Source organism: Blastocystis hominis (genome assembly GCF_000151665.1).
Source record: "Blastocystis hominis, Singapore isolate B (sub-type 7) whole genome shotgun sequence assembly, scaffold_27".
NCBI classification, from domain to species: Eukaryota; class Bigyra; order Opalinata; family Blastocystidae; genus Blastocystis; species Blastocystis hominis.
The window spans coordinates 90,953-114,758 of record NW_013171835.1 but is presented as its reverse complement, the minus strand read 5'-3'; the positions used below and the strand labels follow the sequence as shown (position 1 = coordinate 114,758).

Below are 23,806 nucleotides of genomic sequence, written 5' to 3'. Positions count from 1 at the left end.
TGAAATAGACCGATGAATAATGTGGATGATGATACAATCATAATAATAATAATGATGATGAATGGAGATCGAAAACTAACCAAATACACACCATTCATTCATTCATTCATTCAATCATTCAATGGATCAGTGGATTGAACAGCCTTTCTATTCTTATCAGTATTATTGAGTGTGAATGATGGATTGATTCTTTACGATATTCAACATTCATTTGCATTTTGAATCAGCTATCTTTCATCCATTGATTGATTGAGTGAGTGAATGAGTGAATGAGTGGTTTGTGTGATATTGAAGAATACGACATTCCATCCAAATATCGAATTGTGAAACCACGATTGATATTACTACTAACTACAACTATCAAGTATCAAACACATCCGATTTGATTCAATTATTATCAAATTGATAAATCCATGTTTTGTGACTCATTGATAAACAAACAAACTAACAAACAAATGATAGTTGGATTGATTGAATGGTGAATCCAATATGATTTCCAATGCTATTCAATCGGATTCTATTCTATTCTATTCTAGTTTCATTGCCTTGTTTTATCCATTTCACCTCTATTTGATTCTATTCTATTCTATTTGATTCTATGTATACAGTGATCGATTCCTATTCAATAAGTCAAAATCAATATCCTAATTCAATATCAATCATACTATTGTATTGTATTGTATTATCTACCGATTTAACAATGGATTCACAAATGGGAATAATCATCCAATATCAATCGATTCCATCCATTCCATTGTGTCACTATCAAATCCAATCTTATTATTAATGATGATGATGATTATTCGAAGCAAGCAGTTTCCTATCAATATTGAACAAATCCTAGTTCAAACCTATTCAAACCATCATTTCTATATTATTATTATTATTATTATTATTGGTAGATTGGATTCATCATTTGTGAATGTTCAATATGTGATCATTGGGTCATTGGTAATAATAATAATAAGAATAATCGAAAACAATAATTGATTGATTGATTGATTGAAACAACAATCATAATTCAGTATCATTGTTAAAATGGTAAAGAAGAACATCATAATAATCAGTCAGGATTGATATTTTGATAATTTGTAGAATCATGAATTGTGATCAAGAATCGGTTTCAAACAAACAAACAATCAATCAATCAATCAATGGAAATGTTCCTAAACAATGACGAATCACTGAACAAATCAAATCAAATCAAAATTATAGATTTAATGCTTGATTTAGACAAGATCAGCGAGAATGGAAGAAACATCTATGAATCAAATCAAATCAATCAAACTATACTCGAAATTGATTTCGATCGAACACATCGGAATGGACGAGGTAGCTTGACATTTTGAAGATTTGGAATATCTAAATACTATCAATATTCAATATTCAGAAATACTTGCCAATGTCACTACACGAGGAAAACGGAAACTAACTCCTAAGAAACTAGAAGTTATTGATGTTAGTTTTGGAAGATCTACAAAACAAATCATAACCAATCAATTCATTATTACTTCGCATTGTCAATGAACTTGAATCATCCAATCTTCCACAAAGTGCACCTCTACCGAGTTGAATGGATTGTAATGATGGAAGATCTACATCAATCATTGCATTCAAATTCATTCAATACTTTCAATTATTGTTGAGAAGGATCTACAGAATGCATTATCACCTAATGTAATGGATTGTAGATTTGGAAGATCTATGCATCATTCAAATATTCAATATCATATCAATACCTCGAATCACAAAGGAATTATAATAGAAATTGCATGAATCACTTCCAATTGTCCCAATTTGAATGGATTGTAATTGTGGACAATTCTTCAATTCAAAGTCTCCAGCAAAATCACTGAAACTGAATCGACCAATTTGAATGGATTCCAATGATTCACAATTCAATATGTGGAATGATTTCGATTTATCTTCTCTAGCACCATTCTTTGCCTGGGTAAATGACTTGTTTCCGATTTTGATCGTTTTCAATCGATTCAATCCATCGATTTTGAATGTTTGTACTGATCCAAAACTATCATCGCCGACTTCGATTGATTCCAAATTATACAACAATGAAACATCCCAATCAACCAATACACAATTGTCAGTTAGTTTCAAATGTTTCATTCCAATATTCAGTGGTTTGCTTCCATCGCCTTCATAATCAATATCACTTTCAATACCATTATACCATTCACATTCATTCACTAATTTACCATATCGATCATATACTTTTCCAATTCCAAATCGATTATCATCACACCAATATCCTTCATATTCAATACATCCATTATTATGATAACTCGTTCCATATCCAAATCGTTGCCAATTGATCATTATACCCTTGTACACCAAGAATCCATCATCATCATACATTTCACCATATCCAAATGGAATTCCAAACTTGTTTTCTGTCAATATCAATCCTTCAAATCGACTTCCATGATCCAAATCCACGATTCCTTCTACTACTTCTATGGCTTGTTCTCCATTATATGAAATAGCACCAATTTGATGATTTCCAAACACCTTCAACACTTTCTGCTCATTGACCACAAATCCTTGATTCATGAATACTCCATTATTGAATTGCAATACTACGCATTCTCCATTACTCAAAATGAGTGAAATCCGAGCCATCTTGGTTTCCATTCTATACCCAAGCTTGCCTGCACACTTTGGATAATGGAACTATCAATATGATAGTTACTAATAGCAGAATTGACAAAATCAGCAATGTTTTGCATGGAAATGAAAAGAAATATGGTAAAACGGTTTTTTTGGAAACAAGATCTGTTTCATTATTTCTCGATAGAACACACGTCATGGATTATTGTGTATGGCTTTGATATGCTGGTGTGTTACAAACTAGAATACATATAATAAAACCTCATTTTCTCCACCCATTTCTATTTTTCTTTATTTCGGTGCATTTCCATCTATTCATTTATTTTTGTGTTATTTTCAGATACTTATAGCTATAATTGTAAATTATTACGCATTTTGATCACCTTTACTCTCTCCTGTTAGAATGGCTGTTCTATTAAGTCTATAATGGATATATGTTCTTCAAAATATATCAATTATGTGATAGTTAATCTTGTTTAGCATCAATCGAACTCACAATAGTAAATACTGTTGGAATGGTTCGATTCGTAATAGAGAGTATGGCAGTAGTATGTAGAATGCAAAATCCATCATTTCTATTTGACAAGTGGATTATTGTATTGATTCTCTGTTGATACTTCGATTCTCTTCTGTCACAATGACCATCCATATTGAGTACAAAGAATGATATTGCAGAGAAAGGATTGTGGTTCATAGATTGAAATTGTGAATAGGAATCATAGTATCATTAAACAAAACAATCGATTGAATAATATGATAATGGATGGAATCCATGAATCCTATGAATGAAAACCTTGCTTTCTATTTGATCAACAAAACAATGTGAAATGCAATGTGATTAACATAGCAATAGTATAAAATAAACAAGTAATATTGAGTGAATGAATGAATGAATATGCCATCCATCATAGAGATCTCTTCCACTCACTTCCACTCCATCTTTCCATTCCACTTCGCGAGTAGCAATCCGAGTTTCTTCATCGATCCAGTATCCTCGACCATTTCGAAGAAACGATTCTTTCGATTCATCATACACGAATTCGCCCACATACAGGGGAATTCGATTCGAAGCGATGGTGTTGTCACCGTTTCGCTTGAACTCCGTCATGATGGTTCCTTCGATCTTGCGGATGATCTCCACGAACTTGTTACCCTTCCATATTCCTTCGAGCAGCATGGCACCCGTTTTTTCGTCATACGCGATGCCCCATCCTTCTCGTTCTCGCTTCTCATTGAATTCACCGTGATAAATCAGGTGATCACTCGCATGCGAATAGATTTCCATTCGCTCGCCTCGGACATGGTTTATTATACGATGAAAATTCTTGTTGTCCCAGATTTCATCAAATGATTGCACAAAAGCGACACATCCATTTTCAAATCGCGTGAAGTCACCGATTTCGCTCCCGTTCGCATCCACCTCGTAACACATCTTCAGTATGCCATTTTGGAATAGGCAAACCTTCCCAGCTCTCGTCAACGTGTATTCATCCTCGTGATCGCCTTGATAATATTGGAGGCTATACTTGCAGCCTCCAATAGTGATTTCCTTTGCTTTACCAAGCGTTATGTAACCGTCCAGGAGAAATTCGCTTCCCTTAAGTTCTTGCATTCTACCTATTTATTATCACATATCCTTAGCCTCTACTCTTTGAATCCGTAATTTGCAGCCAAATATAAAGAATTTATGAAGAAAACAGAGAGATCAGTTTATTTCCTTACACCTAAGTATTCTTCATATTTAAAAATTATGATAGAGTGCTACCATATACACATTGGATCCAAGATTTCCAAGTGAAGTACTCACTTGTGTTTCGCATCATTTTGTTCACATTTTTGTGGTTGAAATAGTTCGGAGGTATAGATATTTATAATAATATCAGGATTGTTTGGAAACACTCAGAATGGAAAAGTCCATTTTGTTGTCTACTATGTCTGTCAAGGTTGTATATTTATGATATCATAGTGAAATCGTGTTATGAAGCAAGGATTTGGTTGTTCACTCCACTTTGTCTAAATAGTCTATATTATTATTATCATTATCATTATCATTATTTCGATAATCCAATCTATCCATCCATGATTCTAGCCAAATCATTTTGACTTGGGAATGGTTGGGTTTGAAAGCAATTCAAACTAGTAAAACTAGTATATCAAATCAAATCGAATGGAATGGAAATTGGTTTTGATCCAGTGATTTTCACACAAAGAACCTATCTTCGCACATCGTTAACCATTCACTCCATTTTCTATCATTTCCTTATCCTAAACCAACCAACTAACTCTAAATACACTTTCTTTCTTTCTATCTTTGTTTCAACTATCAACTCACAGCACTCTATTATTATTATTATCAACTAGAGTCGTTTGGTTCCTCGTTCTGGATTATTCTGTTCATGTTTCTAAATCATTCCAACACCCTACACACTCTAAATCTACATTTTCCTTCTTTCTTTCCTTCCTAAACACATTTTCGATTCTCATTCAAATCCTACAACGCTTCAACCATTCCACATCTCTACAATTCCATCTATCCATCCATCCATCCATCCATCTTCCAAACCAAACACCGCAACCATTTCTCTCTCTCTTTCTCTCAGCAACTGCCAAATCGGTCTGGATCGTGGAAACGTGGAAACATCGCGACCCACGGCGCACCAGGCGTGATCGACGAGGTGGGCGCGGATGAGCGCGCCGGTCACGTCGTAGGCGAAGCGGAGGCGGAAGCGGAGGCGGAGGCGGAGGGGCTGGGTGACGGAGACCACGGTGGCGTTCTGCGCCCAGTTGGACAGGAAGAGATCCAGAGAGCCCGGTCGACTCTGCACACCTTCGTAGGGAGCCACGGACCCCACCCCATCGCCCACCAGATTCCTGCTCACTCACATCCACACCCACATCCACACCCAGAGCGAACCGGTGAGCGAGGAGGTTGGTTCGCCGTCCACCACCAACACCCAACGAATTCCGACGTGGCCATCGTGGACACTCCGAATTGCCTGCCCATCCACTCGGCACTGCCCACTTCGCTCGGGACGCACTCCAGCGTGTAGGAAGTCGCGGGGATCCCACCCTCCAACACGTCCCACACATCGCGTCCCGCGGGGAACCAGACGGTTCGGCGGAAGGAGGAAGGAGGAAGGAGGAAGTCGCGGGAGCGCGAAGCTCGCACGTGGCGGTGCAGAGATCATGGAAGGATCCGGTAATCGCCATCGCACAGTCCCACTCAATGCCCTCCGCCTGATTCCACACACACCGCATACAGAACCGCGGGGATCTTCTCTTGGCGGGAGAGATACCCGTTGAACGCGGCCACGCTCAGAAAGATGGGCGCGTGCTGCACGCTCTGCACGCTCTGCACGCTCTGCACGCTCTGCAGGTCCAGGAAGCAGTTCGTGCTGGCGACCTCGCTCTCGCTCTCGCTCTCGCTCTGGATCACGGCCATCGACGCCATCCACGAGCGTCGCACCACGTAGTACCGAATGCTGGCGCCGCCCAGCTCCGCCGGCTCTGCCCACTGCACGCGCAGCGAGGTCGAGGAGAGCGCGGCCACCTCGAGGTTCTGCACCGCGCCGGGCGCGACGACATACGCGGCGAGGGTGATGGGAGAGGAGGCCTCGGAGAGGATGGAGCACGCGGCGGAGCACAGCGCCACGCGTACCCAGTAGGCCACGCACGCATCGAGAGAGAGAGCGAGCGAGAGAGAGAGAGCTCGGGTTGCTGGACGTCGCCCTCTTGGAGGAGCGCGTCGGCGGCGAAGAGCTGGGAGTGGGAGCCAACCAAGGCCTGCACGAAGAGCTCGCACCACACTTCACCAGACCCAGCGCACCTGCGTGGCTTCGAAGGCGGCAGCAGCACGACGGGCGCGGAGGCAGGGAGGCAGGGAGGGAGGCAGCAGCACGACGGGGCGGTAGACGGAGAAGGACGCGAAGGCGGACCAGGAGGCGCCCTTGCGGACACGCCAGCTGATGGCCATCACGCTGTTCACAATGGCGCCCGCCACCAACACGGAGCGCGTCTCGAAGAACTGGCTCTGCACATTGCTGCCCATCAAGGCCATCCATCGGGGCTTCATCGGAGATGCCACTGCTCCAGGGAACCTCCATCTGCACACACACGCTGCGCTGCGCTGCGCCTACTCCACTTCCCTCATATCAATCGCGCTCTCCACAATCCGAGCAGGCCACAACCGAACGCCAACCGAACGCCAACCGAATGCCGGCGCGGGTCGAGAAGGTCGCGATGAGGGTTTCCGCGGGGAAGGGGAGGCCGTTTCGGGACACCAACCTGTTGGCATTGATGTAGAACGTGCGTGCCTTCGCAGAACCGCGGGAAGGAGCCATTGAAGGCGAAGGTGAAGGCGAAGGCGAAGGCAATGGTGTAGTCGGAGATGGAGATCGCGGTGGTGGGATAGGAGAACGTGGCCTCGGCCAATTCAAACACGATGTGGATGTTCATGGGCTCGAATGGGTCGTTGATCACCTCGCCCACGCTCACATTGCTCGTGCAGTACATCGTGGATTGCTTCCCATCTCCCATCGTCCACAGCGCCACGTCCCTCGCCCCATCGCCCGCCACGCAGCGCAGCGCAGCGCAGCATCGGCAGGATGGGCTGGCAGGAGCCCGTCCCCTATCGATCGATCGATTCCCACTGCTGATAGGCGTTGCACCCATCCGCGATCATGCCCCACTAGTCCACATCGCACTTCGTATCCAACACTTGCCCCAAGTGCCCTTCCGGCTACCCCGCCGCTTCGTCCGCGGGGCACACCACCGCCACGCACCTCACCTCTCTTCCATTCCACCACTTCCCACACGCCCGCACCACGCACACCTCCACCTTCCCATGCTCCACAGACCCACAAATGCAGAACTGCACCGTCTTGGAACTCGCCTGCTCCCACTGGCCATTCCAGTTCACTCGGCTCCCATCAATCAGAGGCGAGGACCGTACCCACAGCAGTTCGCATACTCCGCCTTCTTGTCCCATTCTCCCAAGTTCCACATACGCTCCGCTTCTACAAACCTACAGCTCTTCCTCCCATAGTTTACCCTTTCACTCATCGCAAATCCGTTCTCTCTACCACACTCTACCACCTCACAATATGAAAATGAAAATACGAGAAACAGAACAGATATCCTAGGCAAGAACGTCGTGCCTGTCCCAGATACCTCCCACGTTGCAAGTTATCTCCATGTATCCGCGGTCCCACATGGCATGAATGGGTTCGCCACGTTGCACAGTTTGAAGTACAGAAATTCCTCACTCGGAACACACTCCACACAGCAAAAATGGAACCAGGGTCCACCGCCATTATGGTATTGAATGCGTTCACGATGCATATCTCACACACACAGTTTAGTCAAAGTACCGATAGCACACACTACACTAGCTTCTTCAAACACACCAACTTGACGACAGAACCCATCCCAGCTACAATACTTACACTCACACAACACAACACACAAAAACACATAGAAGTCCGAAAACAAAACAAAACAAAAGACAGGACATACAAGTCCAATTCCAAATTTTGAATACATTCAAACCCAGTAAGACGAATCTAATAGCTTTTATTGTAAAACAAATGATTTCAAAAATACACAGGAATTGTGCAATTGTGAAAATAGTGTTGGAATTGGGTATGAGTGGAAGAATAGATTTCGAATAGGGAGGGAGTTGTTTTTACTGTGAAGTGGAAGGAGATGAGCGGAAATGGTATATTGTGGAATGAATAGATCGAAGAGTGTTGTTTCCAGTGGAAGCGTTTTGTTTTTCGTTCTATTCATTTGGAATCTACTCTAGATGGGATAGAAAGAAATAGGGTATGTAGAAGATGATGATAGGAATGAAAATGGAAAAGCTAGCGATAAGCAGTTTTTGGGTTATCATTTATATAAATAATATGTGATATGTGTATAATAGAATCGAATAGTAGAGTTTGTGAGAAAGGTGGGTGTGTCGTTGAAGAACTGAGGAAAATAAGGTAGAATACATAATATATTTTATACGAACAAATAGAGATATATTCATATTCCACTGTTTCTAGGTTTTTGGATAGTTGGTGTGCAGTTTTTGTCGTTTTGATGCACTCTGAACCTATCAGAGATTGTTATATTGCCAGAGAATACTATCCATTATTCTAACCCATATAGTATCCCCCACCTGCCAAATAATGCAGAATATCTCCTATTTAAAGGAAGGATCGAATTGTACACTTCAATAGGGATACAAAGTGATTCACAACGTTGTTCTATTACGAGCATGAATAACAATAGTATACATAATACTTGCTGTTTGAGTTGGTTGATGAAAGTGAAATGCTTTGGTTCCCAACTCATTAGGATGAATAGAATTACTCACTAATAGTGATATCAGTATTGTTGATGATAAAGCTAAAATCCATAAGAATGGACTCTATGGGAATGAGCAGTTGGCCAATATCAAGCTGTGAGACATATCTGGCTGATTTGTTGGAGGCAACAATCAAACTATTACTTTTCAGATATATAGATATATGTATATAGATGGAAGATAGACATTGATATCTATCTATCTATCTATCTATCTTCTTGAATACCTTACTGAAGTTGTACTTACAAGATATCGTGAATGAGATGTAGACATTCGAATTCAAGGAGATCGGACGGTCATTCGCATCTGTCAGTACCCAATCAATGGAATCCAGGTTCGATTGTTCAATCACATCGATCAATAGGTTGTCCCAGGTGGTCATGTTGTTCAGTCCCATCGATACATGAATCAGGTTATCGATCAGCGGACTCTTCAGACCGAATGTTTGAGCATTGATACTACTGTAGACTCGGATCACACTCATGCCGTTCGTGATGTCGTATAGTTCCTCTGGGTATTAACACCTTGTGTGTGGATGTCCCCGCATCGATTAATATCATTTGATCGGTTGGTATGTTGTGCAACACGAAGTCCGTATAGAGAGTGATACAGACGAGATGGAACACTGATCGAATGACAGAGGATTGTCCAGCTTCACTTCCTTCTTCGTAGTATTACCGAACACTTCCATCATACTGAACTGGTTCATCGGTAGAATTGAGGAAGACACTTGATCAAACACATCTTCTATCGTCAACTGGAGTTCGAATTCGCCATTCAATCGCATGATATCACCATCCATATCGCGGAACAGGAACATCAATCGGTCGAATCGGGTTATCATCGGAATGCGATGTTTTCCACGGTGCGGAGGTAATCAATCTTGGGATCGTCAATGATCATTGTGGTGAGCAGATTGTTGTTCTGGTTGGTAATCTTCAGATCTGATGAATGCACGAGGGACGATTACATCTGGATCACTTGTTGATTTCGCGTGATATCAATCACGTTCGATCCATAGAACGAAGCAGGTAGAATGACGGTACATCCTTCCAAACCGAGGATTTCTCGAATATCCGGAGCATTGGTGAAATCGATGGTGTGTGGGTACTGGATATAAATTCACCCATAACTCAAAGCCTTCGTAGATATCGAGAACGTAGTATCGATCATAATGTTGAGGATAACAATGATTTGACCGATCGTATAGTATCCAGGAGGAATCGTTAGCTCCTCGTCATTCGATTTTGTGATCACATTCGTAGAATCCACATTGTTGAACATGACTTGATTGGGTGTGAAGAGGACAGTCATGAAAGTGATGTTAGAATCCTTGAACTTGTATGAATTGACCCATTCGAGCATACCGTTACTGGGTGAGCCTTGGATAAGTATGGAGTAGTGCATTTACTGTAACGTGTTCAGTTTTCACTTTGTTTTCGTTTCCATGCGGTTTATATATAGAGATAGGCACTATTCCTTTAGATTAGTATGGTCATCCGTGGTCAGCAGTGGCTTGCACACACTGCGAGAAATGTTAACCTTGGTCGAAATCGGCGATCATGGATTTTTGCGTGTTGTGTGTCATTTGCATATTACTGGCATGTATTTGGTTAGTTTTTGATCTCGATTCATCATCATTATTCTATTATTTTTCACATTTTAATCTTTCTATATAAGCATACTAATGACCATTTTATCATTTTGGTATTTCTGATGATGAATGGAATCATTAGATAGAATCGATTAACCTTCATTATTATTATGACTATTTTCCTTCCATAATTTTATTTTATTTGCAGGTATTATCATTATTGCTTGTTTTTCACCTTCATATTGTTAATTCTATCGTCATTTAATATTGATGAGACATCGATTACTGCATTGAGTTAACAAATTATATATTTGGAATTATACAAATGGTATAGTTCGTTCATATTTTTCTTGTTACATTTTATTTCATTTGATTTCATTTCTGTTCCTAGTATTACTTTTGCATTCCACTATAGAATATGTTAACCAAACATAAACACAGTTCAATCAATCTTAGAATCCTCTCTTCTTATCAGCCCTCTCCTTTCTATGATGATTTAGCTTATTTCTCTCAATATTCTGCGCATATTGATTCTTAGGTTTCTTTTGGGCTCCTGAAGTGGATGCTGTGGATCCTGACCCCAAACCAGAACCAGAACCAGAACCAGAACCAGAACCAGAACCAGAACCAGAACCAGAACCAGAACCAGAACCAGAACCAGAACCAGAACCAGAACCGGCTGTTTGTTTACTTGCTTTCGGTGCTGCGGGCGTGGCATTCGAAGCGTCTCCAGCCTTTTGATTCGATGGCTTCCCTTGCTTTCCCTGGTTTCCCTGGTTTCCCTGGTTTCCCTGATTCGTTGGCTTGCCTTGCTTGCCTTGCTTGCCTTGTTTCGCTCCCTTGATTTGGCCTCCACTGGCCTCTTTTCCCTTCTGTTTTACCACCGTTTCTCCTTTTTCCTTCCCGCCAATTGTCGTTTCCTTCTTCTGCGATGCCGCGCTTTTCTTCCCTCCACTCTTATTCTCCACTTTCCCCTTCGCGTTTCCCCGATTCTCCGGTTTCTCCGCTTCGCCGTCCGCCTCCAAATCACCCGGCGAAACCTCCATCGGCGACGCAGGGCGTTTCATCGCGTTCGTTTCGTCGTCGTCGACCTCGACGGTTTCCTCGTTGGGGTTGTAAACGGCCGCAACGTAATCCTCGTCCACGCCCTCGTCTTCGTACATCATCGCTTCATAGCGCGACAAAATCTTCCGCTTTAACTCCTGGTCCAAGTTGGGATTGTCCTCGTTGTTCTGGTTCTGCTCCTTCTCTTCCAGTCGCTGCATTTTCTTCAATTCGCGCTCTGTGAAGAGACTATCCAGCACGCGCTGTCTCTCCAGCGGATCGTTCGCATCGCGCACCTGATTCTATCTCTCACTTTCTCTTCCATTCCTCACATAAAGCTCGCGAACCGTCTTCGCGGACGAATTCAAGTACTGCAGCTCGCGAGGCAGCTGATTGGACAGAATCAGCTCGGTCACGTGCTGCAGACGCGGCTCCCAATCCGATTCCTCGCAGTCCTGAAGATGGAAATGCTGGCAGATCGCTTCGATGAAGGCCTTGCCGTACGCAGGGAACATCTCGCTGAGCTTCACGTGATCGATTCAAGGGTTCGGCTACGCAGTCGATCGCCAGCTGCTGGTTCGAAAGCTCGCGTTTCTGCACTTTCGATCGCTCCTTTCGGATCTTGAGGCGAGACAGGGTTTCTTCGAAGGTCGATTCGCTCTTTGGCTGGGGGTAAGAAACGTGGAAATGGAGGTACCGAGAGGAGCTCCATGTAGTACGCGCGCTGGGTTTCGTCCCATCCAGGAAGCCGGCTGAGTCGGTTATAAACGCGGGAATGAATGAAGGCGGAGTCGAGGGAGTCGGAGTCGGAGAGATTCTCGCGGAGATAGCCGAAGAAAACGGATTGGAGGGAGGCTACGCGATGAGAGAGAGAGAGAAGAGGAGGAACAATCGGAAATGGAAGGGAGTGTGGGGGTGAGCGAAGGATCGCCGTAGCAGAAAATCAGTTTTTCGCAGAGCAAATCGAAGTAGTCCACGATGTCTACGGTCAATTGGGAGAGAAGCAGCGAACCGTTTTGCGCGGCGGGCTCGTTTTTGCACGCTGAATACACGGCCGAGAGAATGAGCTTCGAATTCGAATGGAACAGCAGCGAGGAAACGTCATCCACGACGCAATAGGCAGCCTGCACGTCAATTCATTCCAAAAAAAGCGGACTTTCGGAACGCATTGAACGAACGTCGAGCAGGAATTGATGATATCTCGCACGAACAAAACGTATTCCGATCGATTCGCCTTCGATTCGCTTTCGTCCAGCAGGCGAGTCGCCATGTCTTCCAATTTCCCGTTCACTTCCATGAAGAATCCGATGATTTCGTCGTGGAAAACGGCGCGTTGCGACTCCACGTGATCGATCAGTTCGTTTAGAATTCCTTGGTTCTTCACGCCGAGCAGACAGCACCAATCCACGAACGTGATCACGTTCAGAATTCCTTTCGAACACACCACTTCCCAGTAGGTTTTGCCCAGGCCTCCGAACGCGGGAACTGCTTTGGAGAACTCGGTTTGGCCGGCAGAATCCATGACGAGACGGTAGTAAACGTGGAAGAGGAGAGAGTAGATGGGAGCGATCGTGGAATACGCGTCTAATGGAGATTAAAAGAGTTGGGTAAAGAGTACGTTTGGGGTCGTAGATGCGAGGAGCGTAGAGGAAGAAGGTCTGGATCGTCTTTTGGAAGTTCTCGTCACAGAGAACGTGGCTTATGAAATGGTTGAATGGCATTTTGAGGAGAACCTGCAAGTCACGACTCAGATATTTGATGAAATTCGTCTCCGTTCTAGATGTCATACTAAAAATGCTTGCAGACTCGGAAAAGAAGTCTTCGGGAACCATCGCTCCAAACAGAAGGCCGTGGTTCCGATTGAAAGACACAACGCCATTTCCAAATAACAGTGGACTGATTTTGAAATCTAGATTCACTACATTCAGCGACTGGGATTTATTTTCCTTGACAGTGGAAGCGGCTGCTTGCGTTTTGGAGGAATTGGTTGCCTAAAAGGAATCTTTCCTCCAATATTCAATACCTTTGGTACCTCCATAGAGTGCATATATTCACAGTCGTCTCCATAGCGACAGCTGCCTTGTAACCAAAATCGGCAAGGAATGGGCTTCTTCTTTTTTCCTCCCTATTTATTAAACTCCAAAAATGGAATGTACAGTCGGATTCATGGATAGTATAAACTTTTATGCATAGTGAAGGAGTTTTATTACCTTGTTCTTTCTTTTTTTTGTAGTTTTTTCCTTCGAATCGTGCAATATTAGAGGAATGGACGAAGAATACTTCTGGGATTTATGGGAAGAACACAAGGAGAAATTGAATCGCGCTTCTGGTTGTTTTCGCATAAATCGCCGATTTAAGTACTCCTCGAACAGTTGTGAATCGCAGTTCGAAGGTTTTCGATGGGGCTTAGGGATTAGTGTGCAGATTTCCTAAAACGGTTTATTCCGAGTTATTTAAAAATGGGAGGAACGAAAGCATGCAGTTTCTGGACTCGGTGAGGTGTAGATTCAAGAACGCATCCAAACATTCAACTTTTCACTTCCGAATATTGATGCTCTTCGTCCAGAGGACCTGAATTTGCCGTATCAATTCCTTGAGGGATATCGCTTGGGATTGTACATGTTTATCAATTACAAATGGACGCAACAAACAAACGCTGTATTTCAGGTACCCTCGGCAAGTCACTTTACCGTAGATGAATCGCGATAAGCAGAATCTTCCCATCTTCCGCGAGAAAGACGCAATTCTCTCCTCCGTCAAAAACAACATCGTCACAGTCATCATCGGCGATACAGGATGCGGTAAGAGTACCCAGGTTCCCCAGTACCTCATTTCGGCTGGCTGGAATCACATCGTCTGCACGCAGCCGCGTCGATTATCGACGATCAGCCTGAGCGAGCGAGTCTCCAAGGAAATGTACTGCGAGGAAACGGGCGATGTGTGGATTGGGGGGTGGATGGAACGAAGATCGGCTATCAAATTCGCTTCGAAAGCAGCGGGCGAGGCACCAAACTGAAATTCGTTACGGAGGGCGTGCTGATCAAACAAATCCAATCCGATCCGCTCTTTCAGCAGTACTCCATGGTGATCATGGACGAAGTCCACGAGCGACACATCACCACCGACGTTCTGCTCGGAATGATCAAGCTGATCGCGCTGAAACGCCCGGAGTTTCGCGTTGTGATCATGTCGGCGACGATGGATCCGCAGCAGTTCATCGAATTCTTTCAGAAGCCGGTGGAGGGAGTGGCGAATCAGCTGTCCGTGAACGTGATTCAGGTGCCTGGACGAACGTATCCCGTAACAAGTTCGTTATGATTTTAACTGAATCGAAGCAGTTCATTATTGTCCGTTGGAGGAAATCGGAGTGAAGCGAAGACGCGGACCGCGCGAAGAGCGCGAGAGCGGGCTGTATTTTGGGACGGAAGAGCTGGATCCCGCGCCGTATCTCCGGATTCTAAAAGAAATCGATCAGAATATGGGTAGAATTCGGAGAAGGGAATGAGAAAAGACGTGAATGAGCGAGGCGATGTGTTGATTTTCGTGAGCGGATTGAAGGAAATCAACACGATCATTAACGCGTTCGGCGACGTGGTTCAATGATCGGGTTTTAACGCGTAGTACGCCACGTCGTCGGGTCGCTGGGTGCTTCTCCGCCTCCATTCGACGCTTCAAAGCTCCGAGCAGCAGTTAATTTTCAACCCCACGCCGCCCGTCGCGTTTCATTCATTCATTGAGTCGCAGGGCGTTCGGAAATGCATCGTCTCCACAAACATCGCGGAAACCTCCGTCACGATCCCCAACGTTCGGTACGTCATCGACAGTGGAAAGGTTCCCCGATTTCCCCGGTTTCGATGCGGTGTAGTCGAAGGAATTGGCGGAGCCGTCGCTCAACGCGGGATCGACCGTGCAGCTTCACGAGTATTTTATTTCGCGGTCCAGCGCGCGCCAACGTGCAGGAAGAGCAGGACGAACGGGGCCGGGCGTTTGCTATCGATTGTACAGCGAGGAGGATTACTATGAGATGATGGAGTACTCGATCCCCGAGATTTTACGCGGGAATCTGGACGATACGGTGCTGCTGATTCATTTGCTGCACGCGCTGAAAATTCTTTCGGTCGCGTCGATTGCGGAGTTTCCGCTGCTGGATTGTCCGTCGTCGCTGACGATTCGACATGCCGAAAAACGGCTCGAGAACTATGGAGCTTTGAATCATGCTCACGAAATCACGTCGTTAGGCGTGTTGTTAAGCTCGCTTCCTTTGCCCGTTTCGCAAGGATACTTTTTAGTAATGGCTGCGTTTTTGGGACAGCCGTATTTGGGAGTGGTCGTGTGTTCCACTCTTTCGTTTCAAGTGTTTTTTTGCTGTTTGAGTAAACAATAGTCGTTGTTTTTGAATCGACCTCCGCAGTCGTCGATTGAAGTGAACAATCGACATCGCTATGATCATCCGTTAGGCGATGTGATCAGCGATTTGAACATCGTGGTGGATTATATTCACGCGCGAAAGAGGTCGAATTACGTGGGGAAATGGTGTCGAAATCGAATGCTTTCGCAGAGCAATCTGGGCAATTTGATGAATGTGATCACGCAGTTGTTGGATATGATGCAAGCCAATCATCTTCTCACTCTCGCGAGTATGAAAATGATCGAAAGGTAGGCTGTCTAAAATCGTTTTCTCCTTGTTACACTGCAGAGAAGGCGTCGAAGAACGTCGAAAACGAGAAGCAATGCGCCATGACGCATTGAAACGGCGTCGAGTGGAAGTGCTGGATGTGAATTACAATGACAAAGTGCAACGCGAAGCCGATATGAAGCCTTCTGTGATCGTGGCGTCCAGTGCAGAAGGAGGAGAAATGGATGAGTTGGATTCAGGTAGATTTTGATTGGTTGGTTTTAGGATGGTAGAGGAGGATTCTGTTCTGGATTCGGCGTCGAGTTCGAATCGAAAACTGGACATTCATAGCTTTTCTCGATTGATTGAATCGCTGAATGAAGACAAAGCGTCTTCGCATCTTGTAAATCAGGATGTTGAGTTGTTCTTCGCGTTTCTTTTGGGAATGATCATGTACCCAAACTATGCGATTAGCAACAAGACGTATCGATTTGTGTTCCAGGAACACTAATGAATAGAAATGGAATTCGGCCGAGCAGCGAATGGTCGTTTTTGGTTCACGGCGAGGAGGGATGTGTGGATGTGTTGCTGTATCCTACGAGGTAGATTGTTTGGTTGTTTGTTGTTTGAGTAGCGGGATTATCGGCTATTTTGCTTCCCATATCGATAATGTGATTGTTTGGAAAAGGAGATTTGATGAATAGAAAGCAGAATATCCGCTGCAATACCAGCTTCTAATTTACGAAAAGGTTCGTTTTTGATTTGTCAATTTTAGTCTCATTTTTAGTTGTTAGACACAAAGAAAACGTATCTCACGAACGTAACGCTGCTTCCTTTGCTGCCTTCCCTCCTTCTCCTCGCAAAGTATTTCTTCATTCATTCATTCATTATTTACTCATTCGTAGAGAAATCGACATGGACAGCGAGGCTCATTTGGTCATCGACAAGTGGCTTTACATCGTTTTCGATCGCGACGTCCCGTTTTCCACCGTTTCTCTCGTATTCCCGCGGTGAATTCGGTCAGCGATAGATGGTGAAGCAGTCGCAGAAGCTGCGGATGCAGTTGGAGTCGTTTTTGTCGAAGAAACTCCATGGATTCGTTGTGAAAACCACGTCCATTCAAAGTACGAAAAACGACGATGTTTTGGAATTCTGCGAGTATCGACAAAATCACCCGATTCCCGCGGATCGGCGTCTACCAATCGAATTGAAAGAAATGGAAGCCGAATTGATTGCGAGTGTGAAAACGGAGAAATCGAGTCTGGACTTAATGAACGAAATTGTGGAATTCCTAAAATCGGAGGTATTTTATTCGGTGGACGAGCTGACTGCGAACAAAGCCAAAGCGATTTACGTGGGAATTTTGGAGTGGAAGTGAGCGGTAGGGACTGATTCCTTCGTGCGACGAGCTGATTGAGGAGATGAAAAAGGAGAAAAAGCGAACGGGGAACGCGATGCTGGCGTTGGAAACACAATTAAGCGCGTCCAGCCAATCCAATGCTGCGGATTTCCAATCCGCCAATGATTTTTCGCACTTCAAAAACCAAAAAGAAAATCAGAAAGAAGATGGAATTGAGAAGCAGGACGAGGATTACTCGATGCGACTGGGAATTGCCGACCACGTGTCCTCGTTGGAGCATCTGCAGCGGAAGAGCGGCGTGCAGCTGTCGCCGTGGCTGTGGTTCGGTTCGTTGGCGACGGATTTGACGAAGGCGTCGATCGATCGGTATCCGGATATGATCGCAACGAACATGACGATTCGCTGGGAATGTCCGATTTGCCGCCAAATTTTGTATGTGACGCGGGAAGAATTGATGAGTCATTTGAGTGCATGTGTGAAATAAAAATAAAAATAATAATAATAATAATAATAATAATGTTAACAACAGTGTTAACAATCCTAGTTATAAAGAAGTGTTTGATGGAACAAACAAGCAAACATCAAAACAAAACAAAACAAAACAAAACAATTCGATGGTTAGAAACTTCGCGCTGCGGCGATTCCCGCGTCTTCGAACACTTTCACGACTTCCTTCTTCCCCTCAATCCCACACTCATCGCCTACTTTATCAAAGAACGACTCATTCGATTCGAAAATCTGCTGCAGATACATTTCTAGAAGCGGCAGGATCGTATTCACGAACTGCACGACGAGAATTTGGAAATGATCCTGCGTGCTGATCACGTTTTCGCTCCTCGTCTTCGGCACAATCATCTACTTCCCACTTCCTTCTCTTCTCTACCTGCTTCACGACGTCCTGCGCGTCCACCAGCGCCTTCGCCATTCCCTTCAAATGTCCTTCTAGCGATCCGCAGATTTCCCGTCCGCATCCGCGCAGCGCCACGAACCGCAGCTCGTTGAACGTCCCGATGAAATCGTTCATCGCTTTCGCCAGGATCGGAACCTCCATCAAATAGCCCGGGAGCAAGATTTTCTTCGCCTCTGCGTCGTTTGCCGCGTCTTTCGAGCGCGACTCGCTCTGCAGCAGCACGAACGCGTCGCTGCTCTTCAGTCGATAAGCGTTCGTCGAGTAAATCGTCTTCATCCAGAACAAATTCGAGCCGATCTGCCCGCTCCACTCGCGTTCCACGATTCCCCAATAGCGATCCATCAGCGAGGCCACAGCGCGAAGCATCGCGGGCTGCAGCGAGAAGAGAAGATTGCAATGAATGAGCGAGAGAGAGTCGCACAAACAGACCAAATCGCCGAATAACGAGGCCATCACCGACCCCGCGATCACGTGATCGATGTGCGAAGCGAACGTCGACAGAAACTTCGACGTCTCCGACGAGAGAAAGCGGTGGAACAAAGGATCTGCATGAGAGGAGACGAAAATCGGTGCCTTTTATGGAATTCCCGAAAACGGTTTGATATTGCGAGATGATGTTCGTGAGTTTTTCTTTGAAAATCGCGATATAACCGCGGAGAAACTCCCCGCTGTCGAACTCGGAGAGAAGAGCCACCTTCTTCTACCCGTCAATCGTGGAAACGTGGAAACCACCTGGTAGAATTGGTCGCGCGCTTTGAGATAATTGGATTTCAGCGATTGCAGCTGCGATTCCGTGAGACTAGGCCTCATTTCCCCGCGGTTTTCCCACGTCGATCCCACATGCGTCCCCTCTTTGGTTTCCCCGGTTTCTCCGGTTTCATTGGAGGGTTTGGGCGAGGTGTTGAATCTCTGCGAGCGTTGAGAAAAGTGGAAAAGTGGAAACCAGATCGATGTTTTGCTCCAAAAACGACAAAATCTGCATGCAGCGCGATACGGTGATGTCGGTTTCGAGCTCGCGGAGCAGCAGGGATTCTTGCTGCTCGCCGACTGCGACCATATCGTTGAAAATGCCTAAGATGATGCTGTCGCCGCTGTGAGAAGGATGCGAATCGGATGATGTGGGGCTGGTTGTGAAAAAGTGTGTGGAGGTACAAGTGTTCGGAGTAGAGTGTGTTGGCGTGGCGGAGAAGGACGAGGCCTTCTTCGTGGAGGTTGTTTCGAATGCATGTTTCCATGAGTTGTGGCATTTCTAAGAGTTCGAGTAACTAGAATGAAAGGAGGGGAAAACAAACAACCTGAGAGTGGTATTTAAGGGCTTTCTTGTTTTGATTGTATTGCGTGTAGGTCGTATCGATCTCTTTTTTGAACGATCGGCAAGAGTATTCCAGCGTAGGGAGATAGTCACATGCGGAGCAAACACTTTTGTGCAAGGAATTCATCTAGCAATTAGAATTGTATAACATGGTTGAATTCACCTTGGAGACAACATCGCTAAAGCAGGATTGCGCCTTTTCGAACACCTCGTTTTGTTCGATGGCTTTGTTTTGAATCTCTCTTTCGAGGGATTCCACTTTCACTTCCAGGCGTGCTGGCTCTTCTAGAAGCTCGGAGAGATTCATCGAAGCTAGAGATGAAAAGAAAGCAAGGGAGACGACCCAGCCGGATGAGATAGGATTCATCGTAATGATTATCGATCGGAATATCGATCAATTTCGATAAGGAGTTAAGCTGAGACGTTGCCATCTACAGTGCGTAAATGATTCTCAAACCGACTATTTCAATTCCTGACCGACGTTGCGAACCAAATCAAAACAAAAGGATCTTGAAAGAAGAGAGTCTCTAAGGAAATCTGATTTCTTTGCAGTATATAAAAAAAAACAATTTAATAAAACAAACAAAACAATAAGTCCACTTCCACATCATTTACAAGTCCATAATTCCACAACATCACATCCAAATTCACTTAAATCACACAACGGCGGACTTCGATACGTGCTGCACTCTCCGCTCGCCCCACTCCTCAAATCCGCACTCAGTACCAAAGCATGTCGATTCCCGGCTCCCACCACGATTCCTCTCTCCGTGGCTATTCTGCATAAAGAATTCGCTTTGCTCCACACGAACCACTCCACGTCCCACGCTTCTTCCTTCCGACGACATCGAAAAACGCCGCTATTTCCGGAATTGTAAAATACCCCCGAATATCGCCAACTCGTCGATTGAAACGTCCCCACCACGTCGCCGCACCGCGTCGCCACCGCCAGAAGCGTGTTTTCCACGCCGCGCGCGCTGTCCAGCAGCTGCGAAACGCCCTGCGAAACGCCCTGCGAAACGCCTTGCGACGCGTCCGACCGGAAACACAGAGACTCGATCCCCGCGGGGAGGCCGAAGGCGGAACGGATTTGGTCCCAGAGAAGGCGGAGAAGGGAGGGAGCGATGATTGGACGCGCAGAAACGCGGTTATTTTGCAGCAAACGCGACCAACGCGACGCCAGTTCCATTTCGAATTCGATGGGAGTTTCATCAGAGGGGGTGGGAGTTTCATCAGAGGGGGTGGGAGTTTCATTCCACTTTTCGGCCGTTTTTTCGCTCTTCGTTTCCCCGTTATTCTTCTCCATCTCCCTGGCTTCCCCAGTTTCCCCAGTTTCTCCAGTTTCCCCGGTTTCTCCAGACTGCAGAGCGTCGGTGAGGATCACCCACTCGTTCCCGCGGTTCTGGTCGAGCAGGGCGGCGAGCGGGTTCTCCTTGTCATTCCCGCGGTTCCCCGCGAAATTTCCGTGCAGAATCTTGGGGAGGTCGGCGCGCAGCGCGGCGCAGAGACGCGGAGTGCTCGGATTGGGCGCGCGGAGCAGACGAGCGAGCAGCGCGTCGACCTCCTGGAGCAGCGGCGTGAACTGGAGAAACGAGGGGTCCTCGGGACGAAACAGCGCGAAGGTCCCCGCGGCCAGCGCGAGGAAGAGCTGAAATGAGGGAAACGTGGAAACCCGACCTGGTCGAGGAAGCAGGGAGCGTCGGCGAGCGTCCAGAAAGGCTTGTGGGAGAGCGCGGCGAGGTCGAGCGCGGCGGGCGACAGCGCGAAGAAGCCGAGCTGCTTGACGAGGAGGATGGAGAGGTTGATGCAGGCGATCGCCAGCGGCAGTCTGGGACCGTGATTGATCGGGTTTTTACAAAATACTTCAGATCGCTCGAGATCGACATCAGCGCCAGAACGAATCGGGGAAACGTGGAAACGAACGACACCAGGTGCATCAGCGAGAGCAGCCCGCCCCCGCGGAAGTCCGTGAGGGGCGTTTCGCGCTGGAAGCCGATGAGCTTCCAATACGGGGAAACCGGGGTAAAAGGGGGAACCGGCTGTCCCCGCGACTCGAAATACAATCCGATTGTGTTCCCCCAGAGCTGCCGCAGCAACCGCGATGAAACGCCCTCGGGGGTTTTGAGGTCGACGGGGACGTTGAGGAGTTCCACGATTTCCCTGATTCGGTTCCGTTTATCCGCGATTCGCATCTACTTGAAACGCCCATCGCAATGAAACGCCCATGGATTCGAGTTCTCTTCGAACCTGCACCAGCACGTCCGACGGATGTTCCAATAGAATTCGAATCGCTTCTTCGCACGCCGCGCGCTCCCCCGCGGTTCTGCCCCGCCCCGCGAGGCGCCGCACGAAGACGGGCGCGAGCACGTGCGCGAGGGCGTTTCGCGCCGCGGGCTGGCGGTCGAGAGGGTCTACGTGGAACCGTGGAAACGGAGGTACAGGAGAAACAGAGCTGCGAGAGCGTGGTGATGACGCGCTCCAAAATAACCTTGTAAAAAGGCGGGAGGTCGCGCAGAACGGACTGCAGCGTGCGGATCTGGTGGCTGGGCTCGGGCAGCAGCATCGCTAGCAGCAGCGTGTCGTAGTGTCCCGCGGGGAGCAGGCCCTCGTCGAGGTTCTCCAGAACGAAGAGCAGCACGGCTAGCGCTCAGCGGTCTTCGCTTTGAAGCCTACACAGCGCGGCCTGGCCGTCGAGCGAGTCCGGAAGACGGTTGTGCGTCTTGAAGAATTCCAGCACGTCGACCACGGAGCTTCGATCGAACTTCGCGGCGGCGGCGCAGTCCGCGGTGAGTCCTCGCTCCATCCAAGCGAGAACCGCGGTGAGCACGTGCGGGACGCAGAGGAGAGGCTCGATCGAGGGCGGCGGGTGCGCGGCGGAGAGCCAGGCGCGGAGAGAAGGAGAAGCGGGAAGGGAATGGTCGGATTCGAGGGAAATGGAGCGCGACGACGCGCTGGAGAGGATGTCGTCGAAGTAGGTGTCGATGAGGGACACGCCGCGCTCCAGAGAGGAGAAGAGGGAGGAGAACATGCTGGAGAGGAGGGGAAACGGGGAAACTACGACCAGGAGGAGAGGGAGTCGTCGGTAGAAGGGAGTTGGGAGGCGTCTACCGGGACGACCAAAGGGAGCTGGAAGGTGAGAGGGTCGAGGCTGTGGAGAATGCTGCTCTGGGAGTGAGAAATAAAAAAAGAATAGGAAGAAGAGACGTACGAGGAGAGAAAGACCATCCGGATCGGTAAAGATAGAGTATTGGTAGTGAGACTGGATGTCTTTGTGCGAGTGTAGGAGCTGTATTTAAACAGACAATTGCTATCCGTACTTCCAACAGCGGTAGCAACTTTCGGGAATTGAGAAGGGAGCATTCCCATCCAAGGCAACAACTGAGCGCATTCTACAGATCAGGCGATAGAGAAGCAGCCACCTCGTTCCGAGACAAAACATTTTCTTCTTGAATCAAATACTTTTCATCCTCTAATGTCGCTAGGTGGTATACGCGCAGCAGTGCATCTGGATCGGTTTCCACTAACCCAAACGATAATATATCATTGAGCGCGTTAACTACTGATGAGCAGTTGCGCACAAACTCACGAAAATCCTTGACATTCGTGGATAGTGTATCGACTACAGCGCTCTTTGTCTCTTTCAGCACATTTACACAACAATGCTTCAAATTATACTAAATATCAGACGAGAGTATACGTCATCTCACCAGCACAGAATACAAAGAGTACCACGGCGCCGTTTCTTCCATATTCTGTAAAAATGACAGAGACAAAGACAGAATAATAAAAAAAACTATATGCTAAAAACAGGTCCTACCGGGATTCGAACCCAGGTCGCAGAATTCAAAGTCCTGAGTGATAGCCACTACACTATAGGACCAACCAATTCGCCTTCCCCCCTTGCGTTAATAAGAAAAAATGTAACCACCTGCTAGATCTTCTTTTCTTTTTTTTTATTATTATTGGTATAAGGAATGAGAGAATCTTCCAGATT

At 46.3% G+C, this 23,806-nt stretch overlaps 6 protein-coding genes; 2 read left to right on the top strand and 4 right to left on the bottom strand.

Annotated features, from left to right (window-relative positions):
* Positions 1-1,397: 1,397 nt before the first annotated feature.
* On the bottom strand, positions 1,398-1,490 carry GSBLH_T00003183001 (uncharacterized protein; the record flags this gene model as incomplete). Its single annotated transcript, XM_013041883.1, has 1 exon — positions 1,398-1,490. A coding segment is annotated over one exon (93 nt), but the record flags the coding sequence as incomplete, so codon positions are not given.
* A 7,148-nt stretch (positions 1,491-8,638) lies between these two features.
* Positions 8,639-9,433, top strand: GSBLH_T00003181001 (uncharacterized protein; the record flags this gene model as incomplete). XM_013041882.1 has 2 exons in its annotated part: positions 8,639-8,870; positions 8,902-9,433. Exon 2 carries the CDS (start codon positions 9,236-9,238, stop codon positions 9,431-9,433), a length of 198 nt encoding a protein of 65 aa, XP_012897336.1. The 5' UTR covers positions 8,639-8,870; positions 8,902-9,235.
* A 2,015-nt stretch (positions 9,434-11,448) lies between these two features.
* On the bottom strand, positions 11,449-13,783 carry GSBLH_T00006607001 (uncharacterized protein; the record flags this gene model as incomplete). Its single annotated transcript, XM_013041881.1, has 11 exons — positions 11,449-11,577; positions 11,612-11,917; positions 11,963-12,139; positions 12,171-12,281; positions 12,313-12,470; positions 12,505-12,597; positions 12,666-12,739; positions 12,794-13,199; positions 13,234-13,606; positions 13,639-13,740; positions 13,772-13,783. The coding sequence occupies 11 exons, from the start codon at positions 13,781-13,783 to the stop codon at positions 11,449-11,451; spliced, it is 1,941 nt and encodes a 646-aa protein (XP_012897335.1).
* A 527-nt stretch (positions 13,784-14,310) lies between these two features.
* GSBLH_T00003180001 (uncharacterized protein) lies at positions 14,311-15,999 on the top strand (the record flags this gene model as incomplete). Its single annotated transcript, XM_013041880.1, has 6 exons — positions 14,311-14,553; positions 14,583-14,922; positions 14,954-15,097; positions 15,127-15,206; positions 15,237-15,446; positions 15,481-15,999. The coding sequence occupies 6 exons, from the start codon at positions 14,311-14,313 to the stop codon at positions 15,997-15,999; spliced, it is 1,536 nt and encodes a 511-aa protein (XP_012897334.1).
* A 3,378-nt stretch (positions 16,000-19,377) lies between these two features.
* GSBLH_T00003179001 (uncharacterized protein) lies at positions 19,378-20,243 on the bottom strand (the record flags this gene model as incomplete). The annotated part of the gene is made up of 5 exons (XM_013041879.1): positions 19,378-19,624; positions 19,653-19,765; positions 19,796-19,939; positions 19,976-20,124; positions 20,156-20,243. 5 exons carry the CDS (start codon positions 20,241-20,243, stop codon positions 19,378-19,380), a joined length of 741 nt encoding a protein of 246 aa, XP_012897333.1.
* A 949-nt stretch (positions 20,244-21,192) lies between these two features.
* On the bottom strand, positions 21,193-23,561 carry GSBLH_T00006606001 (uncharacterized protein; the record flags this gene model as incomplete). The annotated part of the gene is made up of 9 exons (XM_013041878.1): positions 21,193-21,640; positions 21,676-22,004; positions 22,060-22,223; positions 22,252-22,452; positions 22,486-22,841; positions 22,871-23,098; positions 23,130-23,201; positions 23,272-23,486; positions 23,520-23,561. 9 exons carry the CDS (start codon positions 23,559-23,561, stop codon positions 21,193-21,195), a joined length of 2,055 nt encoding a protein of 684 aa, XP_012897332.1.
* Positions 23,562-23,806: the final 245 nt, after the last annotated feature.